This window comes from Paramormyrops kingsleyae, chromosome 11 (genome assembly GCF_048594095.1).
Source record: "Paramormyrops kingsleyae isolate MSU_618 chromosome 11, PKINGS_0.4, whole genome shotgun sequence".
Lineage (NCBI taxonomy): Eukaryota > Metazoa > Chordata > Actinopteri > Osteoglossiformes > Mormyridae > Paramormyrops > Paramormyrops kingsleyae.
This window is the reverse complement of record NC_132807.1, coordinates 28071999-28092932: the sequence shown is the minus strand read 5'-3', so window position 1 is coordinate 28092932 and position 20934 is coordinate 28071999. Positions and strand designations below refer to the sequence as shown.

The window sequence follows — 20934 nt, the reverse complement described above, 5'->3', positions numbered from 1 at the left end:
GACTGCAGAGGGAATGTCAACCTCGCCGGGCAGCTCACTGACCTGGGCAGCGACATTCATGTCTCAGGTGACTCTTCCTATGAAGTCAGTAGATGGATTGGGAGAGCATGGGAGGTCATGGGGTTGGCTCTGTGTCGAATGGGTGATTGCTCAGGAAGTCCAGAAGGAGGCACATTACCTGCGCCAGATAGACAGCCATTTCAGGAGGGCTTCGGCCTGGGTGGGCGTCGCCTGGGATCCCGAGGTGTTCGTCATGTGGTGGGTGCAGCACTGTACTGAACCAGTGCAATACTCTCCAACCTGACCTGACCCATGAATACTAAGTACGAACATTAACTACTATGAGATACCTAATAATATATAATTCAACATGAGGTAGTAAAGTGATATGCGGCAGAGTGAAGTACCAATACGACGTGGAACAGTGGGTAGAATATAGAGAATGCTGCAGCAGTATTAACGTAATTAATAAGCATTTTAAACCATTTAAGTGTCAGGCTGCAGTGTCTGGTGACCGCATATCTTACATATAAAATGTATTTTGCATTGAAATCGCTAAGAGAAGTGACTGGACAAAAAATCTGCATGCATATGATACTTTTGGCCTGAATTATATTCCCACAGTAATTAATTTGACCAGCTCAATCTAAACCTTAACGAGGTGAGGTTACCTATGAGACCATCTGGTTATCAGCACTCTACACTCAGAGTATTGTACAATGTGCTCGCTGGTCTGATTCCAAAGCAAGCATCTTCAAATAGATTTGGTCCAACATTCTGTAGAGTTCTTGTCCACCACCCCCCAGCCCCCATATAGCTATGACCTTAATGACAAATTCCATAGTCTGCATTTGGGGATCCCACATTGTGGGATGTAGAGTGCTTCTCTATTGCTAAAGGATCATTTCATTGATTTTCAGTGCCATACAGCCATCATTTACTAGAACATCTATAACCTAATTATCTATCTACAAAGCCAGTAATTAATTTCTCAGTCATTTGGCTCAACATTTCTTGAGTGAGTTTGTGAGACCAGTGACTACACACACGTACGGAATCCAGGGTTGCCACCCTTAGATTTGTGATTTTATGGAAATGACTGTCTTTCCACTGACATGCCATATTTTCTACCAAAACACAATTTTTACCTTTAAAAAGCTTTAAAATGGATTTATGGAGTTGCGGATACAGTGAATTTAAGACATGTTTTTACACTGCCCATAAATTCAGAAACGGTTGGCAGCTCTGTCTGAATCTGCTCAGCTCCTGCTTAACCCTAAACCTAACCCTAACCCTAACCCTAACCCTACATCTCCACAGCAGGACGGCCTCAGGTCAATGACAGCTGGAGACACACCTTCATCCTCCAGACATTATGAGTTTAACAAAATGGATATGTCTTCTTTTTTGAGACCTTCATAACAACTCATCAATAAAATGTAATTATAACAAATATAACAAACCTACATGGTTATTCAGCAACAGGATAATCACCCATCTATCCATCCATCCATTTTCTATAACTGCTTGTCCTATGTAGGGTTGTGGGGGTCAGAAGCTAGAGGAGCATGGCAGGGAATAACCCAGGATGGAGGGCCAACCCATCACAGACAGGATACATGACTATACTTAGGTTTAATAATAATTTGCATTTCCATTTGATATGCAGAAATGTATACTATATGGGAAGATGTCTTACTGTTTATTTCTGCTTATAATACTGTTTAAAGTAGCTTGAGAGTCTTTGCCTATCCAGCATGTCAGCTGGATCATACCATCAAAAAAACAGGGGTCCAACACTAGACCGAAACCACAGCTGGTCCTCTTCCACTGAAGGTACCAAGCTCATATGAAGGCAAACCAGCTATCAACAAAGCTGTTTCTAATTGGGATTATCCCAGCTGCAAGGAGCTCCAGTTTCTTTGAGGGTCACGTTTAGACATCTGGATCATGCTCGACTCAAACCCATAGAATCAGTCCATACATTTCCAAGACTTTCATTTCCATTTAGTGTTTCCAGTCCCAGTAAGAAGCCAAGCAGTCATAAAGAAATTACGGCAATTAAGTTTACATTTTAAACGATTGAATCATTCTATTTTTATTGTTACTGGAATGATCGAGGGGGGTGGTGTTTGTAGACTCATCCATATGTAGTCAGAAAAGGGGAAAGGAAGAAAAGCCTTGACTCAATGTGGAAGATTTTCATAAACGAGTGTTTATATGGTTTTAAATCATGCTGCCCCAGGTCGTCATCAATCATCAGGGAGTAGCTTCAGTACAGGGCCCTTTCTTTGAACCCACGCAGGCAGCCTCGAGGTGCATAATAAGCGTTCCTGCACAGGAGCCAGCAGTGCCCTGGTGGTCAGGAAGCGACGCTGGAAGGTGGCACAAATACCTTCCTATACCCAGACCATCAATCTATATAAAGACAGGCTATCGCCAGGTTCAGATTTATAGAGAGGTGTGATTTTCATCACCGATGAACTCTGATGCACCAGGGGGTGCCTGAGGAGAGGGAGGATGGGTAGGGCAGATCTGTCATGGTGATGCAGACCAGTCCCTAAACATCTAAACACATCTATCGAGAGCCGTTGCTTCGGTCCGACAAACCACAGAGAACAGAAAGCCTGGCTGTTTATACGAAGGTGCTCCTTTCCTGGGGGTCTAATTCATTACTTTGTCAGAAGTTCGCTGCCAGTTGGCGAAACACCCACACACATACACTCCCCACCCACCTGAGGCCGAGTCTCTCTGGTCCCGCAAAGCTCTCGGAGGCGTCAGCACCCCAGATTTTACAAGACTCTGCTCAGCGCTCTCGTGGTCTCAGCCAGATCAGCGTTTGGCGGTGAGAAAACTGCTGATCGTGCCGTTTCGTATGTCAAGTCACTTTCTCAGTTTGTTCCTGTGTGGTGTGATAGGTGACAGAGAAAATCTGCCACGAAGCCTTTCAGCTTCAACTTAAAACGCTCTTGAAGCTTCGGCTGCTCATTACATTTCCGTTTCCTGGCATTTATTCAGGAGCACCATTCGTTTGACCCATACAAAAGTAACACTGACACCTTAAATATGGGTCCGCACAGAATTCTAGTCCGTGGCTCTGGTTTAGTAGTTTTGGCTGGAAAACACCACCATCATGAGGCCATTCTGCCCAATTGCAGCACTCAGAGCCCAATGCAATAATACCCAAAGAGATCAAAGTCTAGAGCAGACAGTAAAACAAAGCCAGCATGCAGTACATATCCTACTGCCATTTATTCACAATTATATATCATAGTTTATGATATAAACATTATATAATTTATAACTTTATATTTGTTACTGTTTCACAAGTTCCATGAAATTACTTCAATATGTAATTTTCTCCATATTATCACACAGGAATATATAATTCACATTTTTGTTCGAAAGCAAAATCTATACTACATACACAGAAATATATTAAATTATTGGGGACACACAAATATGCAACAAGCATGCTGCCATTTAAGGAGTTCACTCATCAACACAAGTAAATCATTTCAAGACGTTTCCTAAACAAAATCAAACCATGACCCTGGCAACTGGCAAAGATCTTTGTCTTTTGTTGAAAAAGCAAAGCCTTTGTATCGTCTTCAGGAAGTCAGCACCTATACAACATCAAACGTCCATGATGATTACAGTGTGTTATCAAGCCTTATTTTTATCTCATCCAGCTACAGATTAAGACAGCAAAACATCAGGAACCTCCAATATTTTTAAAACCAACTTTTTGGGCATTATGAAAGGAATGTAACGTGTAAATTTTGTTAAACTTTAACCCTTGGGGGGGGGGGGGGGGGGGGGTTCCCTTTCAAGACAGAAAATCCGTGGCCGTATCCTAATCTGCAGTTGGACGGTTGACCTCCTGATCTACTCTCCAGGGTTCACCTGAAACTGTACTGGAAAACTTCAAAGTACTGTAGGTGGAAAAGCCGGCTTTGACTGCAACATGTTGTTTTACGGAATAACAAAAGAAAAAGAAAAACAAACTCTTGCAGCAAATAAAAAAAAACAAAAAAAACATTACAGTACACATCCTCATATTCTGTCCGCCCAGGTTCTGCTCCAATGAACTCTTATCGCTGACAGAGCAGGAGGCAGATACCAAAATTACCAGCGGGCCGAAGTCAAGTGTCAGACAGACAAAGCCGGTTAGTTAACAAATCAAAAATATTTTGGTGTTGACCAGCAATTGACAACAAACACAGACCATTGCAAGACTCATTTTACTGTCATACACCTACAATATCCAGTTTGTCTTGAACTGTGAAGGAAAAAAAGGCCTGATCCCTCCTCCCTGACAAGCTATTAGTCTTACAATGGGGAGGGTACTGGGAAAAATAAGGGCATGTTATCTGAGTTGGTCATGGAGGGAGGGGGAGTTGTTAAAATAAGATGAAGCTGTCATTTTTGTCATGAGTGGAGGTGGCAAATCTGGGGGTGAGTTTGGTCATGAAAATGGTGGGGTGGTGGAGGGTCAGGAATCATAAAATCTTGCCATGGGGCTGCCTCATTAAAAGATGGGGATGTAGTTGTCGATCTTGGCGCGGTGCCTCTGGGCGATGCACTCGGCGATCCACACGATGTTCCGGCACTCTTGCTCCTTCAGCTTGACGTAGGCGTAGAACACACTGAAGTGGAACTGGTTCAAAAAGGCCAGCTTGTTCAGCTTCACCTGCCAGCCAAAGCAGAGTCACCGTGACCTTTCAGGTCCCACGTTCACCCCCTGGCTGCCAAACCGAAGCAGCACCTTCGGAAACTCTCACCCCCACTGGCACAGCACTGCCAACTGGACCAGAACCAGAATACCATGGAAGTCCAATACAAATATTAACAGTAAATCACTGTCTAATTATGCCGACTAATTTCTTCCCAGATGTTACCTGTGACAGCCTGGAGCAGAGAATAAGACATCAGCCGTCCACCTACTCCGTACAGCCTGTCTGAACACAGTCACATTGCTCACCTCATGCTCAAAGAATCTGTCTTCTAGTGTCTTGTCTCCTGGGTTACTTCCCGCCCCTTCAAAAAGCAGCTTGTATTCCTTTGGCAAAGCAGAAACATGTCTTTATATGACAATCCTACATCACAGCAGATATAATATAAATTGTCCTTTTCAAAAGCTACATGCGTCATCTGACTGATTCGAAATCATTCGTGTCACTTTTACAGACTGGATATCCATTTCAGCACCAGTACATTAAATTTGAGTTTTGTCTGTGATCCAGGGCCACATGACCACAGTCTCACGGAGCAGACTGGAGACGTGAGTTTCCAGGTTTGCATTTTAAGGGTTTTTTTTTTCCTTTTCTAAATCACTTAACTCAGCAACTCAAAGAACCACAGTAAAGAAGTACCATTTAAAGTTCCTTTTTTTTTTTAGGGAAATGCAAAGCGTGGCAGTTAACGGCAAATTGTCTCTACTGGATTGTTAATCTACCAGAGGAGAAGGATGATACAAAACAACCACTAACAGCTAGAGTCTGAGCACTGAACGAAACAACCTTTTGTATGAGTGCAGTATTAGCACATTCAAACCAAAACGAATACAAGCCCACTGAAACGAAAATGAATGAAAAACACAGAACATTACAAAAATGTTTCTTTCTTCTACTGTATTGTATTCCTTTGAGAAAAGCTTGATAAATCTGACCCTTCAGCCGCATGTGGGCCACACCCTGACCAGGGCATGGCGTTCACGGGGTTCAGACACTCACGGGGTAGTACTCAGCCACGGCCTTGACCTGCTCATAGTCGTCTGCCCTGGCCAGTTGGGCCAGCCCCTCGGGGTACAGCTTCCCGCAGTGGGGGAAGAGCTTGGCCCGATCCTCCTTGGACAGCTCGGTGCCGAAGGAGTTGATGGTGATGATGAAGGCTCTGCGGTCAGCCTCGAACTGGTCACGCCATGGCGGGGGGGGGGGGGGGGGCAGAAAGAAACATGAACATACAGTCCCATTTGCTATAAATATTTTATTCTCACTGCATACTTGCACAATTGCTCATATTTGCACAATGTAATTGCACAAGGAGATTGCGCAGCAGTACACAAGTCTACACTAACTACACTGCCAGCATATTTGCATGTCTTATAGTGCATAGTCTAATGTTAAAATGTACTAAATAAATCGCATAGTATATTGTTGTATGTATATTGTTGTATGCATTGTCATGGCCTCCCTGATCTGCCCCCACCCTCCCAAAAGTCTTTAGTAGTTTTATCTTATTTTTATGTGTATGTATATTTAGAGATGTGTGTGTACAGGTATAATTGTGCTGTTGTCCTGTTGTGTTGCATGTTGCACTTGGAGGGCATTATATGCTTTAATGTACATGGTCGACATGACAATGAAGCTCACTACTGCTACGGCTTAGGGTGGTTCTGGGGCAGTTCTGGTCCGTCGGTAAAGACGGCACAGCCATTACTTACTTCTAGAATGGGGCACATTGTGTCTGCAGTGGTTCCTCCGAGGGATGAACAGAACTTGTAGAAAGACTCTAAATAAGCCTGTAAAGCAAAATACCAGATCTCAACTATTTTTGGTTTCACATCATCATCATTTAGAATTTTTGAATAATAGTAACAGAATGCAGCCCCGAAATGCAGTTTGATGGAATATGGGTCTTTTCTTACCTTATACAGAGTGTTCCTTATAATCTCAATGTTCATTTCATCCAAGTCCTGCTCAGATATGCAGTCTTGGAAAAAAGCAGCTGGAATAGATACAGATAAAAATAAAAGTCTAGTTAAAAGTCAAACACTACGTCTGAGGACGGCATGCTGGTATCAGTTAACGTTTCTAAACTTAGTGAAATCCTCAATAAAGCAGTTATAAGACTTAAAGGTTTTATCGGAAACAGGGAAGATTGTCACGAGACAGAAACACTTCATGACACCTTTTATGGGCTGGCCTGGCTTCCACTAATGTCATAAAGGTTAAGTAGCTTACATTTCCTTTTTCCAGTATTTGACTGGGCTTGGTAATAACATAAACATACCCCCATCACAGACTACATTTACTATGACTGAAATCATACTACAAATGTGTTATTTACAGGATGGCATATTAATGAGTCAGAATCAACCAACGAAGAGACAGACCATAATTGAAAAACGTATACAAAACATGCAAGTGCGCATGTGGCCGGGCGCACACACATTACATGGCAGGCATCTCACACACACACACACACACACACACACACACACACACACACACACACACAATATATAAATAGGATGAAGGCAAACACACAGGACAGAAAAATCACACAAGCGAGCAATAATAACTGACAGCAGGCAAAAAGACATGGAAGTTCATATACATCACACTTTAATGACTGTTACTTTGTACGGCAATAGAATTCCTGTGGCAGTTTTTTTGTAATATATAGTTTTTTTATAGTCTTGTCAGACTAGCAGCTGTCAGCAAAAAAAGGACAAAAAGACATCTTAACTTAGTAAGCAGAAAAAGGCCAGTTTTGCCCTTTTACGGAAGACGTCAAATTCAGAATTTAAAGCAATCCGGCACTCATTCACTGGTACAGAACAAACGCCAAAAGTCATGTTTAAGCTTACTGGTTACAATAAATCACAGCGAGAAGCAGCATGAAACGACCACCTGCAGTACATTCTGTCAGGACATCATAAAGGGGTCAATAAAAAAATAGTTAATATTTTTAAGAGAATTTTCGCTCTTGCCGCTGTAGTACTGCTCCAGTCTCTTTGTGAAGTTATCCAGATTTTACTCCTCGCAGAAGGTTTTTTGGATTTTAATGAAGCCAATTTGGCCTGTAGATCCAGCAGCTCTGGTGTGGGGGCCACGGCAGAGTGGAGGCACAAGTGCTAAGGGCTGTATTTGGCAATGCAGAGAAAGCCTTTTTTAAAAAGAGAACTGGGTTACTCCTCTTCAAAACAATACTGATAAATGCCCTCAAAACAATCATGTCATATGTACTTCAGGCATGTTTCGATAGAGATGAGGCAAGGCCTATTGATGCTCAATCAGGCTCCTGTTTATATATGCATCAGGCCCTCGTCCGAAAGCCCCTCACACATAACAGCGGAGCTTACTGGGAAATAGAAGCAGAGAGTTGTAAATACTGGCCCCCACCGCCCCCAATAACCTCCATGCCCTCACCACCAGCATTACTAGAATTAACGAACAATAAAACTAAAAGAAAATCCAAATGAAATAAAGATTAAAAACTCCCATTAAACAAAAACTCAATATTGCGTATGAAACTGAAATACATTTTTTTAAAAATACTTTCCATTACTGTTTTCAGTACCATTTACAATAAGGCTCAACTTCGCCACTTGTAAACTGGAGCAACTCATTAATAAAAAGAAAACAGTGTTATAACTTGTTTAAAATTGTCTTAATTTACAAAGTGTTACAACCTAATTAATAGCCAGATTATAAAGCATTCATAACCCCTTTATATGGGCGGCCTTATAGTAAAGTGGCACCCAGCTTTCTAATACTGTTCGGTTAGAGTAATGATTTCTTTATTTTTGATGACCTTTAATAGTACCTGAAAGATGTTTTGCTCATTTTGAGGACATTAGTATAAAATATGCATGTAGGACTCTCTAAAGATCAGACACATAAATAGCTCTACAGCTTTCAGTGTACCCCATGAACTTAAACTGAAACTAAGATACATAAAAACTAAACAGAAATAAACCATTAATATAAACACTAAATAAAAATTAAACCACACAAATTTAAAAACTGGCCTTCAAATGAAACTTGAAAATAATATAAAATAAGGAATTAAAGCTGTAACTGTAAATGACAGCTCTCACCGAGGGGCGTGTCCACCAGGATGGCGTTGTAGAGCTCGGCGGGTGTCTGGGCGATGTTGACGGCCTCCATCTGCTCGAAGCTGCCCAGTGGGTGGCACTTGGGGACCAGTTCGGAGATGGAGCGCTGGTGCAGGGTGCCCGTGATCAGCAGGATGACATTGTCGATCATGTAGCTGTACCTAGACATGGGCAAAGGGGCGGGACACAGAGACGCCAGTCAGAACAAACCACAAGCCTCAAGGCATGACAACCAATCGGCAACTACCAGGAAATACCAGGCTTTTTACGCTCAAAATGAGACACACGTTGTCATTTAACAGTGTATCAGCTACCAGTTTCAAATTTATGTTAGGAAAATAATATACATTTCTAAGAGGCTGTACATATTTCATCTCCCTGCCTCATGCCTTTTGCTTCCTGGGAAAGGCAACAGGCTTGCTGCGACTCTGAACTGGATAAGTAGTTATGGATGGATGGATGGATGGATATTTGAACAGCTGCTGACTTTCAGAATTTAAGAATGGTGGCAATTGTGGCAAGGAAGGTCAGTCTTCGTGTTAATTTGTTCCACCAGTCCCTTGTCACTGATGAGAGCTGAATAGGCTGTACTTGGTGAGCACAGTATTTTAATGTTTGAGATGCCATCACGCATGCTTGTGTAAGGTCTGTTGGTTCAGCCCTCCTCATTTGAGTGTGGAGGTTCTCTGTGTTTTCTTGTCAGAAAAAAAATGCATGTTTGTGCTCTCTTTCCCATGGTAGTCCCTGCCCTGTGCAGTATGTCCTGAAAGGGATATCTGTCTGAAGCCCAGGTCTCATCACCCTGATATACATCCTTAATGGAAGGATTGTCACGGAGACATTAATTGCCGCTCTGGTTCCTTCAGGCTTACGTGATGAAGTCCAAGAAGCTGGCGAGCGGCTCGTAGGACTGGTTCCTCATGTGACGAAACTCCACCACCATCTTCTCCTTCAGCTTGTCGTCAATGACAGACACAGTGAGTGGCGAAGCCTCGTTGGCCAAGAAGCTCCCATAGTCTGTGCTCTGCAGATGCAGTTTAAGGTCTGAAAGTGCAAAAATATGAATACCCAGAGGTCCATCATCACAAACCAGCAGAAATTTTTATATTTAAAAGACATAACAGCCCCGAAATATAGATAAACTATAGGCAATAGAAATACTTTTATGAACTACAAGGACAAGGAGCAGCAGAGTAGAAATCAACATTGACTGTATTTTGATATTTTACTGTCCGGGTTAAAATGAGACCAAATGATTTTTCAATTTTACGAGAGAAAACAAAGAGAAATTACAACTTCAGGATGCTACAATGGCTGACGTAAGGTTCAGCTTTAAATCGTTAAACCAATAACCGGGCGAACTGGATGCCACATTAGCCAGTATTGCTTAACAGTCAGGAGGGTTGATTCAAACTATAACCCAATATTCCGCTCCGGATTATCCAGATGTTTCAACAAGGAAAAGGTAAGCGACGATGCCATGTAATACCGGAAAACACAGGAGACCTTAATCTTTATAATGTCTATCAGCAGGGGCTAACACTGCTATTAGCAATGCTAAGAACCAGGCTATAAGGTTTTTCGGCTCTGTCATCTAAAATCCAATCGTAAGCGAAACCTATGATGAACGTATGGATTCGGTTTAGTTCCACAACAAAAATACGACATCATTCGACAGAGTCTTTTAAAGTGAAGGCCCAGAAAAGCCTGCAGATCGCCGCCGAGAAGCCACATCGCCGCGTCTCACTTACCCTCCAAGGTCTCACATTGCACCAGGTTGAGATAGTCGCCCTGTGAAAGGATCCCAGCCTTAAAACCTCTCACCAAACCCTCCAAGTAACCATTGTCCACATTAAAGTACAGCTCCGGGAATGTGGGCATGCTTGTGCCTTTTAATACGTCCGATCTTCCAGAGGTGCGTAGCCGTAGCTTCAGGAAGAGACCCTGCGGACGGCGGTAAGTCACGTGACCCGATCATATGATTCGGCATGTCGTCAGCCTACGTCACCATGCCGGTACGGCTGCGCTCCCAGCGGGTGGCTGTTGCGTCCCTGTTGTTTTTATTATTGTTGTAGTTGTAGTATAATTTGCTTAGATGGGACTTTCTTTTAAAATGGCCGTTTAAAATCTACTGTGCTTAAGGTTGAATGCATTAGCAGAGCCCGAGGACATGAGCTCGAACTGGCAGCATTTACGAGCTTTCTGCTAAAGACCGGTCACTTCCGACACGCAATAGAAAATTTGATATTTAAAGACCTAACAATAGCCCCGAATTCCCAGGGGAGCGGTATTTTCTCGTTTCATGAGTCGCCCGTTTATTTATTAAATTGTTTAAACTATATATTTACATACAATGTCTAATCTATATGTAGAGATTTGCTACATGTTTATATATAATACTTAACGTTAATATATTTGCCGTGCTGAGTCCTTCAGGTTTCCGTGCATCGTTACACCACTAGGTGGCGATAGAGAGCGCGTATCGGTGGTGAGAGGCATGATATTTTTCAGTCCAGAATGCGCTGAAACCGAAATCCTTCATTCAAAAACGAGAAATGGACGTTCACAAACGACACAAATCCTCTTATTTGTTCTGACTTGTAATTTGAATCGATTGCTCTTTTCTTTTGACAAGGGTTTCTACTGGCTGGATTTTGGGTAGTTATATGTTTCACAGCCCTCTTATACCGAAGACGAAATCAATGTAAGGACATTTACATCAGGAGATGCCCGCAGGGGCGGAGCCAAAGGGGTGCCAGGGGTGGCAATTGCCACCCGCAACAGAGCCCTTGCCATCCCCAGTGCCACCCCGCTGGAAATGGTAAACATTAAAATATACCAATGAGGAGACCAGGCAAAGATTTGAGCGGAAAACTGTAATTTCCGAGTGGCCCTGAAGGCATCCCGACGCAGCAGGACCCTGCGCGTGCTGCTTACTGACATGTCACTGGCTAAAAACTCTGGCAGTGGCACGCGTTCCTACATGATCCAAAACACATCCGCGGTATTGATAACAGCAGGAGTTAAGCAGGTATTTATAACATATTACACTAATGAGAGGTGGTCACACTTGCAGTGCATAAAAAATAGCAGCATGAAAGCGTTGCGCACTTCTGCTCCATGTCTCGTTTAAATTAGCCACTAAGCCCTGCTCGTGCTGATATAGATAGTCTTTTAGACAGTGTCTGTGTACGTATGTATGTTTTAGCGCGCATGCTGAATTATAGTGTTGTTTTATTATTTTAGCAAAGCTAGCCCTTGCTTGAAGTCTGTGTGATAAGTGTGTATGTGGAGAACCAGTCATTAATTTTCTGTGTGTATCCTTGCTCTGCAAAATGTCCTTATTTGACTAAGTGGTTCTGAAACTTTTGCAAATACATCCAGGGGAATACAGGTCAGTTCTGGTGGTATTCATAAATCTTACTGTTTACAATTTAGATACAGTTTTATTTGTTTATTTATTTTTTGAGAATTTGTTTTTAGTCCTATATCTGTGTTCTGAGCTTTAAATTTACATGTGCACTGCTCTTGTTTGGTCATTGGTGCAATTTTATTTCTGGTTTGGTCATGGTTTAGTCTAGGTTTAGTCTGGGTTTAATCTAGTTTGAGTTCATGTTTGGTCCTGGATTAGATTAGGCTTGGGCTTTATGATTGGTGTTTATGATTTTGTAAATGTTTGTTGTGTTTATTCAACAAACATTTACAAACTCATTGTTTATTATGAGTGTGTACGAGAAAAATAGTTTTTTTCCCCTTCATTTGTCATATTTATATGGACACCTCTGAGAAACCCTTTGGCCCCCCCTTAAATAAAAGTCTAGCTCCGCCACTGGATGCCGGAACAGAGCAACCAGGATCGTCAAAGATCCGTCTCACTCCAGTAACTGCCTCTTCCATCTGCATAAATCAGGCAAACGCTTCAGGAGTATTATGGCAAAACAGAGAAGCTCAGGAGGAGCCTCTATCCTCAGGCCATAAGACTCCTAAATCAGGAGATACCACCACAGCTTAACTGTGTCATAATAACACACTCTGACCTCTCAGGGAGCTCTACCTCACTGCCACTCACTGCTATTATGACATCTCTGTGTTATGCCTATTTACCTCAACAACAAAGTAGCACACTGAACTTTGCAATACAAATACATATGTATGTATATTCTATTAGACTGCAAACTGTACAGATACTGTATATAATTGTAATGTTTATTTGAATATATATTTTTTCTATATATTTTCACTGACTTAGTCTTACCCTTTTCGTATTTATCTTTAACTCAATTCGTTAAACGTTACTGTAAGAAAGCAGACTACCTGGGGGAAAGTATACAGGCTGAATAAAAGAAGCGACGTGGATGAGAATCCATAATCTTCTGTTTAGCCAGAAGTCTGGGCTCCACTTTGTTGATCTGAAACACTGTCAGTAGAAAGTGAAGAAAATAACTAATAAGTTATAAATAAGGAAAAAAAAGGAAATTTTCATTTTGGAGTAAGATGGCTGTGAAATTACTTCCGTCATAAATTTTCAAGTTCAATGGAGAAAAATCACTCCAGGCATGAGTGCATGTTTGTTCCAGCCAGTTCAATTCAGTCCATTTAAATTAGTTCTTACAGAGCTTCTGTACAATCTCAATTTTCCCAAAAGACGATTTATTGTTGTTGATAATCAACAGTTATTGAGATATCAGAACAGTGTGGGGACTTCCCAAACGGAGGTTTCACATTCTGATTCTATCAAAGCATCTCTGTGGTATCGGTCCTAAGAATCCTGGAGGATATAGAGCAGAGAAGTTGACCAGCCTGAATAAAAAGTTTCTGTGTTTGGCATAAAACTCTAGAACTGTAATCTATGCAAATATATGGCATAGGAACGAGAATCTGAATTATATTCAGTTAACTAGTATGTGGAGGATGCAAGGTCCCCATAACCTGGTCAAAGAGCTTAGGGTGTGAATGTTTAAAATGATGTATTTAATGTTTCAAATGTATTGTTATCAACTAGAGATAACTGTAAAGGTTTTTGAAATATATTGTAATTTTATGTTTTGAGATGACATGCATCCTTGGAAATAACTTAGATAATTAATTAACAGAAAGCAAATAAAAGATTTGATCCATGCGTGTAAACTAACCGTCACTGTTGCTGAGATCATTGCTTCATGATGAGAGGAAGCCATTAAAACTTATTTTACTATTAAAGGCACAGTACTGTTGTATTATTCTTGTAGCAGCAACCATGGCATCAAACAATTCCGAAAGAATATTCTGAATATATGAAAAACATTATTCAAAACATTAAATACCATACGTTTTATGACACATATAGATAACTAAACCTGTGTATATTAAAATCATATATTAAAAAAATCAGCAAGTGCTTGAATGTTTTCCTATATATTTTGTTGTTCTGTTGCCTTTTTATATTAAGTATGGACTGTGGTTGTAATGTCCTGCCCATCATGTCCCCCAGACCCTCCTGTCTCCTCCCTAGTGTGGCTCTGAGCAGCCACGCCTCTTGCTTGTTACCCCTCGGTGGTCTGTGTATTTACGTAGACCATCTCAGATGTGCACCGTGGTTGGCAGGGGAGTGACCCAGAGTCGCCAGTCCACCTATATTTGTACTGTAAGAATAAACCAGAGCTTCTAGAACACATGCTGCACAGAACTGGGGATAAATTAGAACTACGACCCTGGAGAGGTGGAAGATCCATGCTCTTCCCTGAACCACCACCTTCATAATGTGTTTTTTTCACGCTGTTTGGAGACCATGAAGGCCAAGGCAGGTTTCATGGTGCATAAATCTGATTTTTCTGTGACCACACAAGGGTTATCTTTCCTTGCTGATAAAACCACTGTTGATGAGAGTGGGCTCATCTTGTCATCTCTCAAGGCCTGGATGTTCACCAGGTTGCCCTCAAGGACGACGAAGAGGGGCATTTCTGACACAAACAGGGTGCCATAGACCAACTGATTTTGTTCACACTTGGCCCATGGTGAGAAGGAAATAAATCCTGCTGATTTTCCCTATTTAACGCCTCCCCCCCGTGTACAGAGAAGGATGTTGCGAAGAGAAAGAGGTGAGCTGCAGCTTGCGGGAGGAGAATTGTAGGTCACCTTTTCACATTCTCAAGGGTTAGGGACAGGAAAATCTCAGCGAATTTGATAATTCACAAATAATACTTGGGTCCATTATTAGAAATGCAGAATTAACGGCAGTAACAAGTATCTGCGAGAAACGCGAGATACACAGCCACGAAGACGAGATACAACATCCCGGAGACGGGATACAACATCCCGGAGACGGGACACAACATCACGGAGACGGGACACAACATCACGGAGACGGGATACAACATCCCGGAGACGGGACACAACATCACGGAGACGGGACACAACATCACGGAGACGGGACACAACATCACGGAGACGGGACACAACATCACGGAGACGGGATACAACATCACGGAGATGAGACACACTATTGCTGAGGAAAGATGTGCCACGTACCAAAGCCAAGATACCTAGATTGCACAGTTTTTTTTTTGTTTTTTTTTCCTACTAAAAATTGTTTCTAATATTAAGGCTCTCACTTAAACTCAAAGCGACAGGTATTTTAGGAACTGTAGCGACTTGGATTGATAACTGGTTAACGGATAGGAAGCAGCGAGTAGTTATAAGAGGCTCGATGTCACAGTGGGCCTGCGTTCATAGTGGGGTACCGCAGGGTTCAATTTTAGGACCACTTTTGTTCCTTATTTACATAAATGATATAGACACCAATATATACAGTAAACTGGTGAAATTTGCAGATGACACCAAGGTGGGTGGTGTAGCAGATACTGAACTAGCGGCTCAGCAGCTACAGCGGGATCTTAATTTAATTAGTGACTGGGCTGACACCTGGCAGATGAAATTTAACATAGACAAATGTAAGGTACTCCATGTAGGGAGCAGAAATATAAAGTACAGGTATTTTATGGGACCAACTGAAATAAAGGTAGCTGATTATGAGAAAGACCTTGGTGTGTATGTTGATGCTTCCATGTCTCATTCTCGCCAGTGCGGGGAAGCAATAAAAAAGGCCAATAGGATGTTGGGGTACTGTATATCTCCAGGTGTGTGGAGTTTAAGTCAAGGGAGGTAATGCTAAGATTATACAATTCCTTGGTGAGACCTCACCTAGAATATTGTGTACAGGTTTGGTCACCATATCTTAAAAAGGACATAGCGGCCTTAGAAAAGGTGCAGCGTAGGGCCACAAGAATGATTCCTGGTCTTAGAGGAATGTCATACGAGGAAAGGTTATTTGAGCTAAATCTGTTCAGCCTTAAGCAAAGGAGACTGAGGGGGGACATGATCCAGGTCTATAAGATTCTAACAGGTTTGGATGCTGTTCAACCGAATAGTTACTTCAGCATTAGTTCAAATACAAGAACTCGTGGCCATAGGTGGAAATTAGCGGGGGAACATTTCAAACTGGATTTAAGGAAGCACTTCTTTACACAGCGTGTAGTCAGAGTATGGAATAGTCTTCCTGATAACGTAGTGCAAGCTGAATCCTTGGGTTCCTTTAAATCAGAGCTAGATAAGATTTTAACAACTCTGAGCTATTAGTTAAGTTCTCCCCAAGCGAGCTCGATGGGCCGAATGGCCTCCTCTCGTTTGTATATTTCTTATGTTCTTATGTTCTTATTATAGTATGCACTGAACCTGTCACACTGACAAATATTTAGTGACACTGATATAGGCCTACTATATGATTTTATGTGATCCAAATCATTTTTAGTAGACTATTGTTCATATGTTTTGGCTTACACATCATCTGCAAGGTTCTATGATCTTTCAGCAAGCTTCAAAAATATTGCCATTCACTTGTTCACGGTTAACTGGCAGATATCAGAAACTGCTAATGTTAAGTTTATGTGTCTCAAGGTGTGACTGTAATATAAATAAAAAGTCATGCAAAGCATCGCTTTGGTGAATCGCTGAGTGGTAATGACTGAGGGAGAAAGCTCAGAAAGGATAGCTGGGTCACTCCCTTCTCACCTGGGTAAATCTGGTTCCATCTACAGCTTGGACACACAGTTTTCAAGCAGAAACAGAACTGTGCATTGCAGGTGCAAGTTGCACCTGTACCCCACACTGGGGAAATACCGCACCAAATTGGTGTTTGATGCCGATTCCCTCCTTTTGGAAGAGAGGCAACAATCTTGCAAATGACGCCCTCACTGGATGGTGGTATTGAGGCTCAGATAACTCTGCGGTGGTCTGTGGTCACCACCCATTGGGTTACAAATTACAAATTTACACAAAATTTCACTGCCAAATATTTAATGCTCTTCTAGCATTCTTTGTGACCTTCATGAAGACTATAATGACGCTGGAAGCTATTTTATTACTTTTATCACTAAAAGTTGGGATCTGTTTACTTTCTTCACAGACAGGCTCTGATCGTGGCGTGTGGACATATGGTGTTAACTGCAAAACATTCACAATCTGACCAGGAGCTCAAGTCATGTGCAATGGTCCAGTCCACTAATAGTGAAAACATATTTAAAATATTTAAACCTTATTTGTATATAGTTTGTTCTATACAGTAACATCAAAAAGTAATTGATTTTTATTTTTTTGAATAGCATGCAATGTAAAAGCTCTCAGCAACAATAGCTTTTAATTCTTTGAATAAAATATCAAATTATTTTGATTAGGATTGGGGAAATGTGTTGTGTGCAGTAAAAATATGTAATAAAAGAATTTAATTAACAAAAACAAAATAAGAAAATTGTGAAATGTGGAGTCAGAATTGGAACATTTAGGATTCATGAGGCAGTTCTTACAGCGGGTAATGGCGGAGTGACAGACGATACACGTTGCGGCTTTCAGAAAACAAGGAACTTTACTGAAGCTGAACCAAAAAAAGAAGAAACAAAAGGAACTATGAGGGGTCTAAACACAGGTAGGTAGAAAAACAGGATCAAGCACGATGACTAACTGGGGAACAGAGTAAGAGCAGGCATTTAAATACACATGATAATGAGGGCTTTAATTAAGAAGGGATAAATGTGTGCTATAACTAATTAACCACAAAACAAAAGACTAGCGGCAATGGGGAACAGGTGAAGGTAATCACAACCAAACACTAGGGACTAGGGCAACACAGGAGATTCAGGGAACATAAGTGAAATACACAACTACGTATACACAAGGGTAACCAGGAACAAAATAGAAAAACAAGGACCAATACAGAAATAACATGAATGCAAGGAACTAACAAGGGGAAAAACAAAACTCAAAATAACATATCAGTAAGGGAGCTCAGTTCTCAGCCACCCACTTAGCCCATTCAGCCACACGGCGGCCCAGGGGAGCACACTAGGGACAGAACAGACCTGGGAAACAGTAAGAGACAGGATAGCCAGCGACACCTACTGGCCAAACAGCAAAATTACTGACTGAAAGGCAAGACTGGGACCAGTCCTGACAGCAGAGATTCATCAATGTGGAGCTGGTTCCCCTCTTGCAGCTGTAACAGCTGTCACTCTTCTGGGAAGACTTCCCATAAGTTTATGGAGTGTGTTTTTTGGAATTTTTGCCCATTCATCCAGAAGATCAGGCGCTGAAGTTTCACTTGAAGGCCTGGCTTGCAATCTCCATTCTAGTTCATTCTAAAGGTGCTTGAGTGTGGTTGAGGTCAGGGTTCTGTGCAGGCCAGTCAAGTTCTTCCACACCAAACGTTCCCAACCTTGCTTTCTGCCCTAGGGCACAGTCATGCTGGAACAGTTAAGGGCCTTCCTCAATCTGTTCCCACAAAGCTGTAAGCATAGAATTGGCCAACATATCTTATGATGAAGCATTAAGGATTCCCCTCACTGGAACTAAGGGCCCAACCCCTGAAAAACACCCCCATACCATTATCCCTCCTCCACCAAACTTTACAGCTGGCACAATGCAGTCAGGCAGGGAACAATCTCCTGGCATCTGCCAAACCCAGACTCATCCATCAAACTGCCAGACAGGGAAGCGTGATTCATCACTCAACAGAACATGTTCCCACTGCGCCAGAGTCCAGTGGCGGTGTGCTGTACACCACTGCATCCGTCACTCGGCGTTGCGCTTGCTGATGTGAGGCTTGTAGCTCGGCTATGGAAGCCCATTCCACAGTTTTTGTGCTGGAGTTAATGCCAGAGGAATTGTGAAACTACAGTTTATGCACCATGCGCCTCGGCACTCTGTGACCCTGTTCTGTTAGTTTACATGGTCTGTCACTTCATGACTGAGTTTCTGTTGTTCCTAAACGCTTCCACTTTCCAATAAAACCACTTACAGTTGACTATGGAATATCCAGCAGGTAAGACATTTAATAAAGTGATTTATTGCAAAGATGGCAACCTATGACAGTACCATGTTTGAATTCACTGAGCTCTTCAGAACGACCCATTACTTCACAAATGTTTGTAAACCTGACTGCATGGCTGCAGGCTTGATTTTACTGCAAGATTACACACCTGTGGCAATGGGTCTGAATGAAACACATGAATTCAATGACAGAGAGGTGTGTCCCTATACTTTTGTCCATATAGTGTACATACATACATACAAACATACATACATACATACATACATACATAGCCTGAAAAAATGCATATAAAAACTGTAAACATATGGAATATATATGTATGTATTACAGTCAGTTATTATTATAAAAGGTACTGTGTACTGTGGCTGAATGGTGTTGAATACATTTATACATTATTTACACACTGTTATTTATAATAAAGAGACAGTTGATAGCAGTATATTAAAGATGTGAATGATGTACATTTATTTTAGACAGTTAAACAGTTACATCATTGGATTCCTCAAAAATTGTTTTCATTATGTTGTCTCTGATTTCAAACTGAATTTTTATTCAAAAACTCATTTTATTATGTGGAAGTAATATATCTCAATTGAAGTATAACTGCTGTCATATTGCTTTGGAAACCAGGCTCATAAAAGAGATTTATGATAGAATTCCAGAAAAGTGCCGCTCCGAAATCAATAAGCCAAGGGAAGTTACTAGTCAGCCAACAACATAATAAAAACATGTCAGAAGCTGTCCGATTGTTCATGTTCAGACTGCCTGTTTGAAGGGCAGCAATGCAGACAAACCAGGTTGCCTATTTAGGCTCAAATGAAGCAATAATAATTAAGGCAAGGGTGTTGATTTGGGAATGTATGGTAGGGACATGTCCTTATCAATATTCTGGGAGTACCTTGTGTGCTTTCACAGGACAGAGGGGTTCAGGGCTGACTTGGTACCTGCCAATCTTGAAACCAAATGTACGCCCTTGAATTGAAGTGAATTTTGAGCAGTCAGTGTGGGCAGGTGGGTTGGATTGAAGAAGCAGAGGTAAAAATACTGTTTTTTACCCAGATGGTAAAAACAGCCAAGGTCAGATTGCAAGTGGGTTGTGCACTTCTGCTCCCAAAATCAATATTTCACCTGAGGCAGCCCCATTTAAAGATTAAAGAATTCCCTGTAAACTTTGAACTCTTAGTTTATACATGCACAGCTGGAAAATATATGAATTATTTTTCCGGGGTAGGAGTCTCTCTAAGGCCTCATCTGGGACTTATACTCAGCAGTGAGGTTCCTAACCCACAGCTGTCTCCCACGTAAGGTGTCCGTTAGCTGAAGTCTGTGCTGATTTTATTCATGTGGATCTCCTGTGTCTCATGATGCTGTGATTTATGGGTCATTTTTGCAGTCCTTTCCCTTCTCACATGTGTTCCAATAAGAACAGGACGAATGTGACCTGCTTAGCTGACATTCTTCAACGCTCCGTTCAAATGTACCCATTTATACAGCTAGAGAAATACAGGCTATCCCCTTTTTTCAAGTACACAAATTCATAATTCTCTCTGAGATTTCAACCGTGTTGAGTCATTTGTTTTAATTACTATAAAAAAATTAACATTATCCCTTTCTACCATCTAGTGTTTTTTTTACGTAAGGAGCGGAACATAATAATAAACTGTTTACTTAAACATGTAAAATTTTGCAAAGTTGTTCTATTTAATAGTGCAATAAATCATGATATGTCGAC

At 41.5% G+C, this 20934-nt stretch overlaps 1 protein-coding gene across 1 annotated transcript; it reads right to left on the bottom strand.

Annotated features, from left to right (window-relative positions):
• Positions 1-3233: 3233 nt before the first annotated feature.
• atp6v0d1 (ATPase H+ transporting V0 subunit d1) lies at positions 3234-10826 on the bottom strand. Its single transcript, XM_023790411.2, has 8 exons — positions 10597-10826; positions 9718-9889; positions 8828-9006; positions 6650-6729; positions 6446-6523; positions 5736-5912; positions 4985-5062; positions 3234-4693 (listed from the first exon to the last, which is right to left on the bottom strand). Exons 1-8 carry the CDS (start codon positions 10724-10726, stop codon positions 4532-4534), a joined length of 1056 nt encoding a protein of 351 aa, XP_023646179.1. The 5' UTR covers positions 10727-10826; the 3' UTR covers positions 3234-4531.
• Between the last annotated feature and the right edge of the window lie 10108 nt (positions 10827-20934).

Excerpts from the sequence above, each read along its gene's own strand:
- atp6v0d1 (XM_023790411.2), bottom strand. The coding sequence starts at position 10,726 with ATGCCCACATTCCCGGAGCTGTACTTTAATGTGGACAATGGTTACTTG. Across the intron at positions 6,730-8,827 it reads CCTGGTGGACACGCCCCTCG|CTGCTTTTTTCCAAGACTGC; the intron begins GTGAGAGCTGTC and ends TATCTATTCCAG. Across the intron at positions 5,063-5,735 it reads CCGTGGCTGAGTACTACCCC|GAATACAAGCTGCTTTTTGA; the intron begins GTGAGTGTCTGA and ends GCTTTGCCAAAG.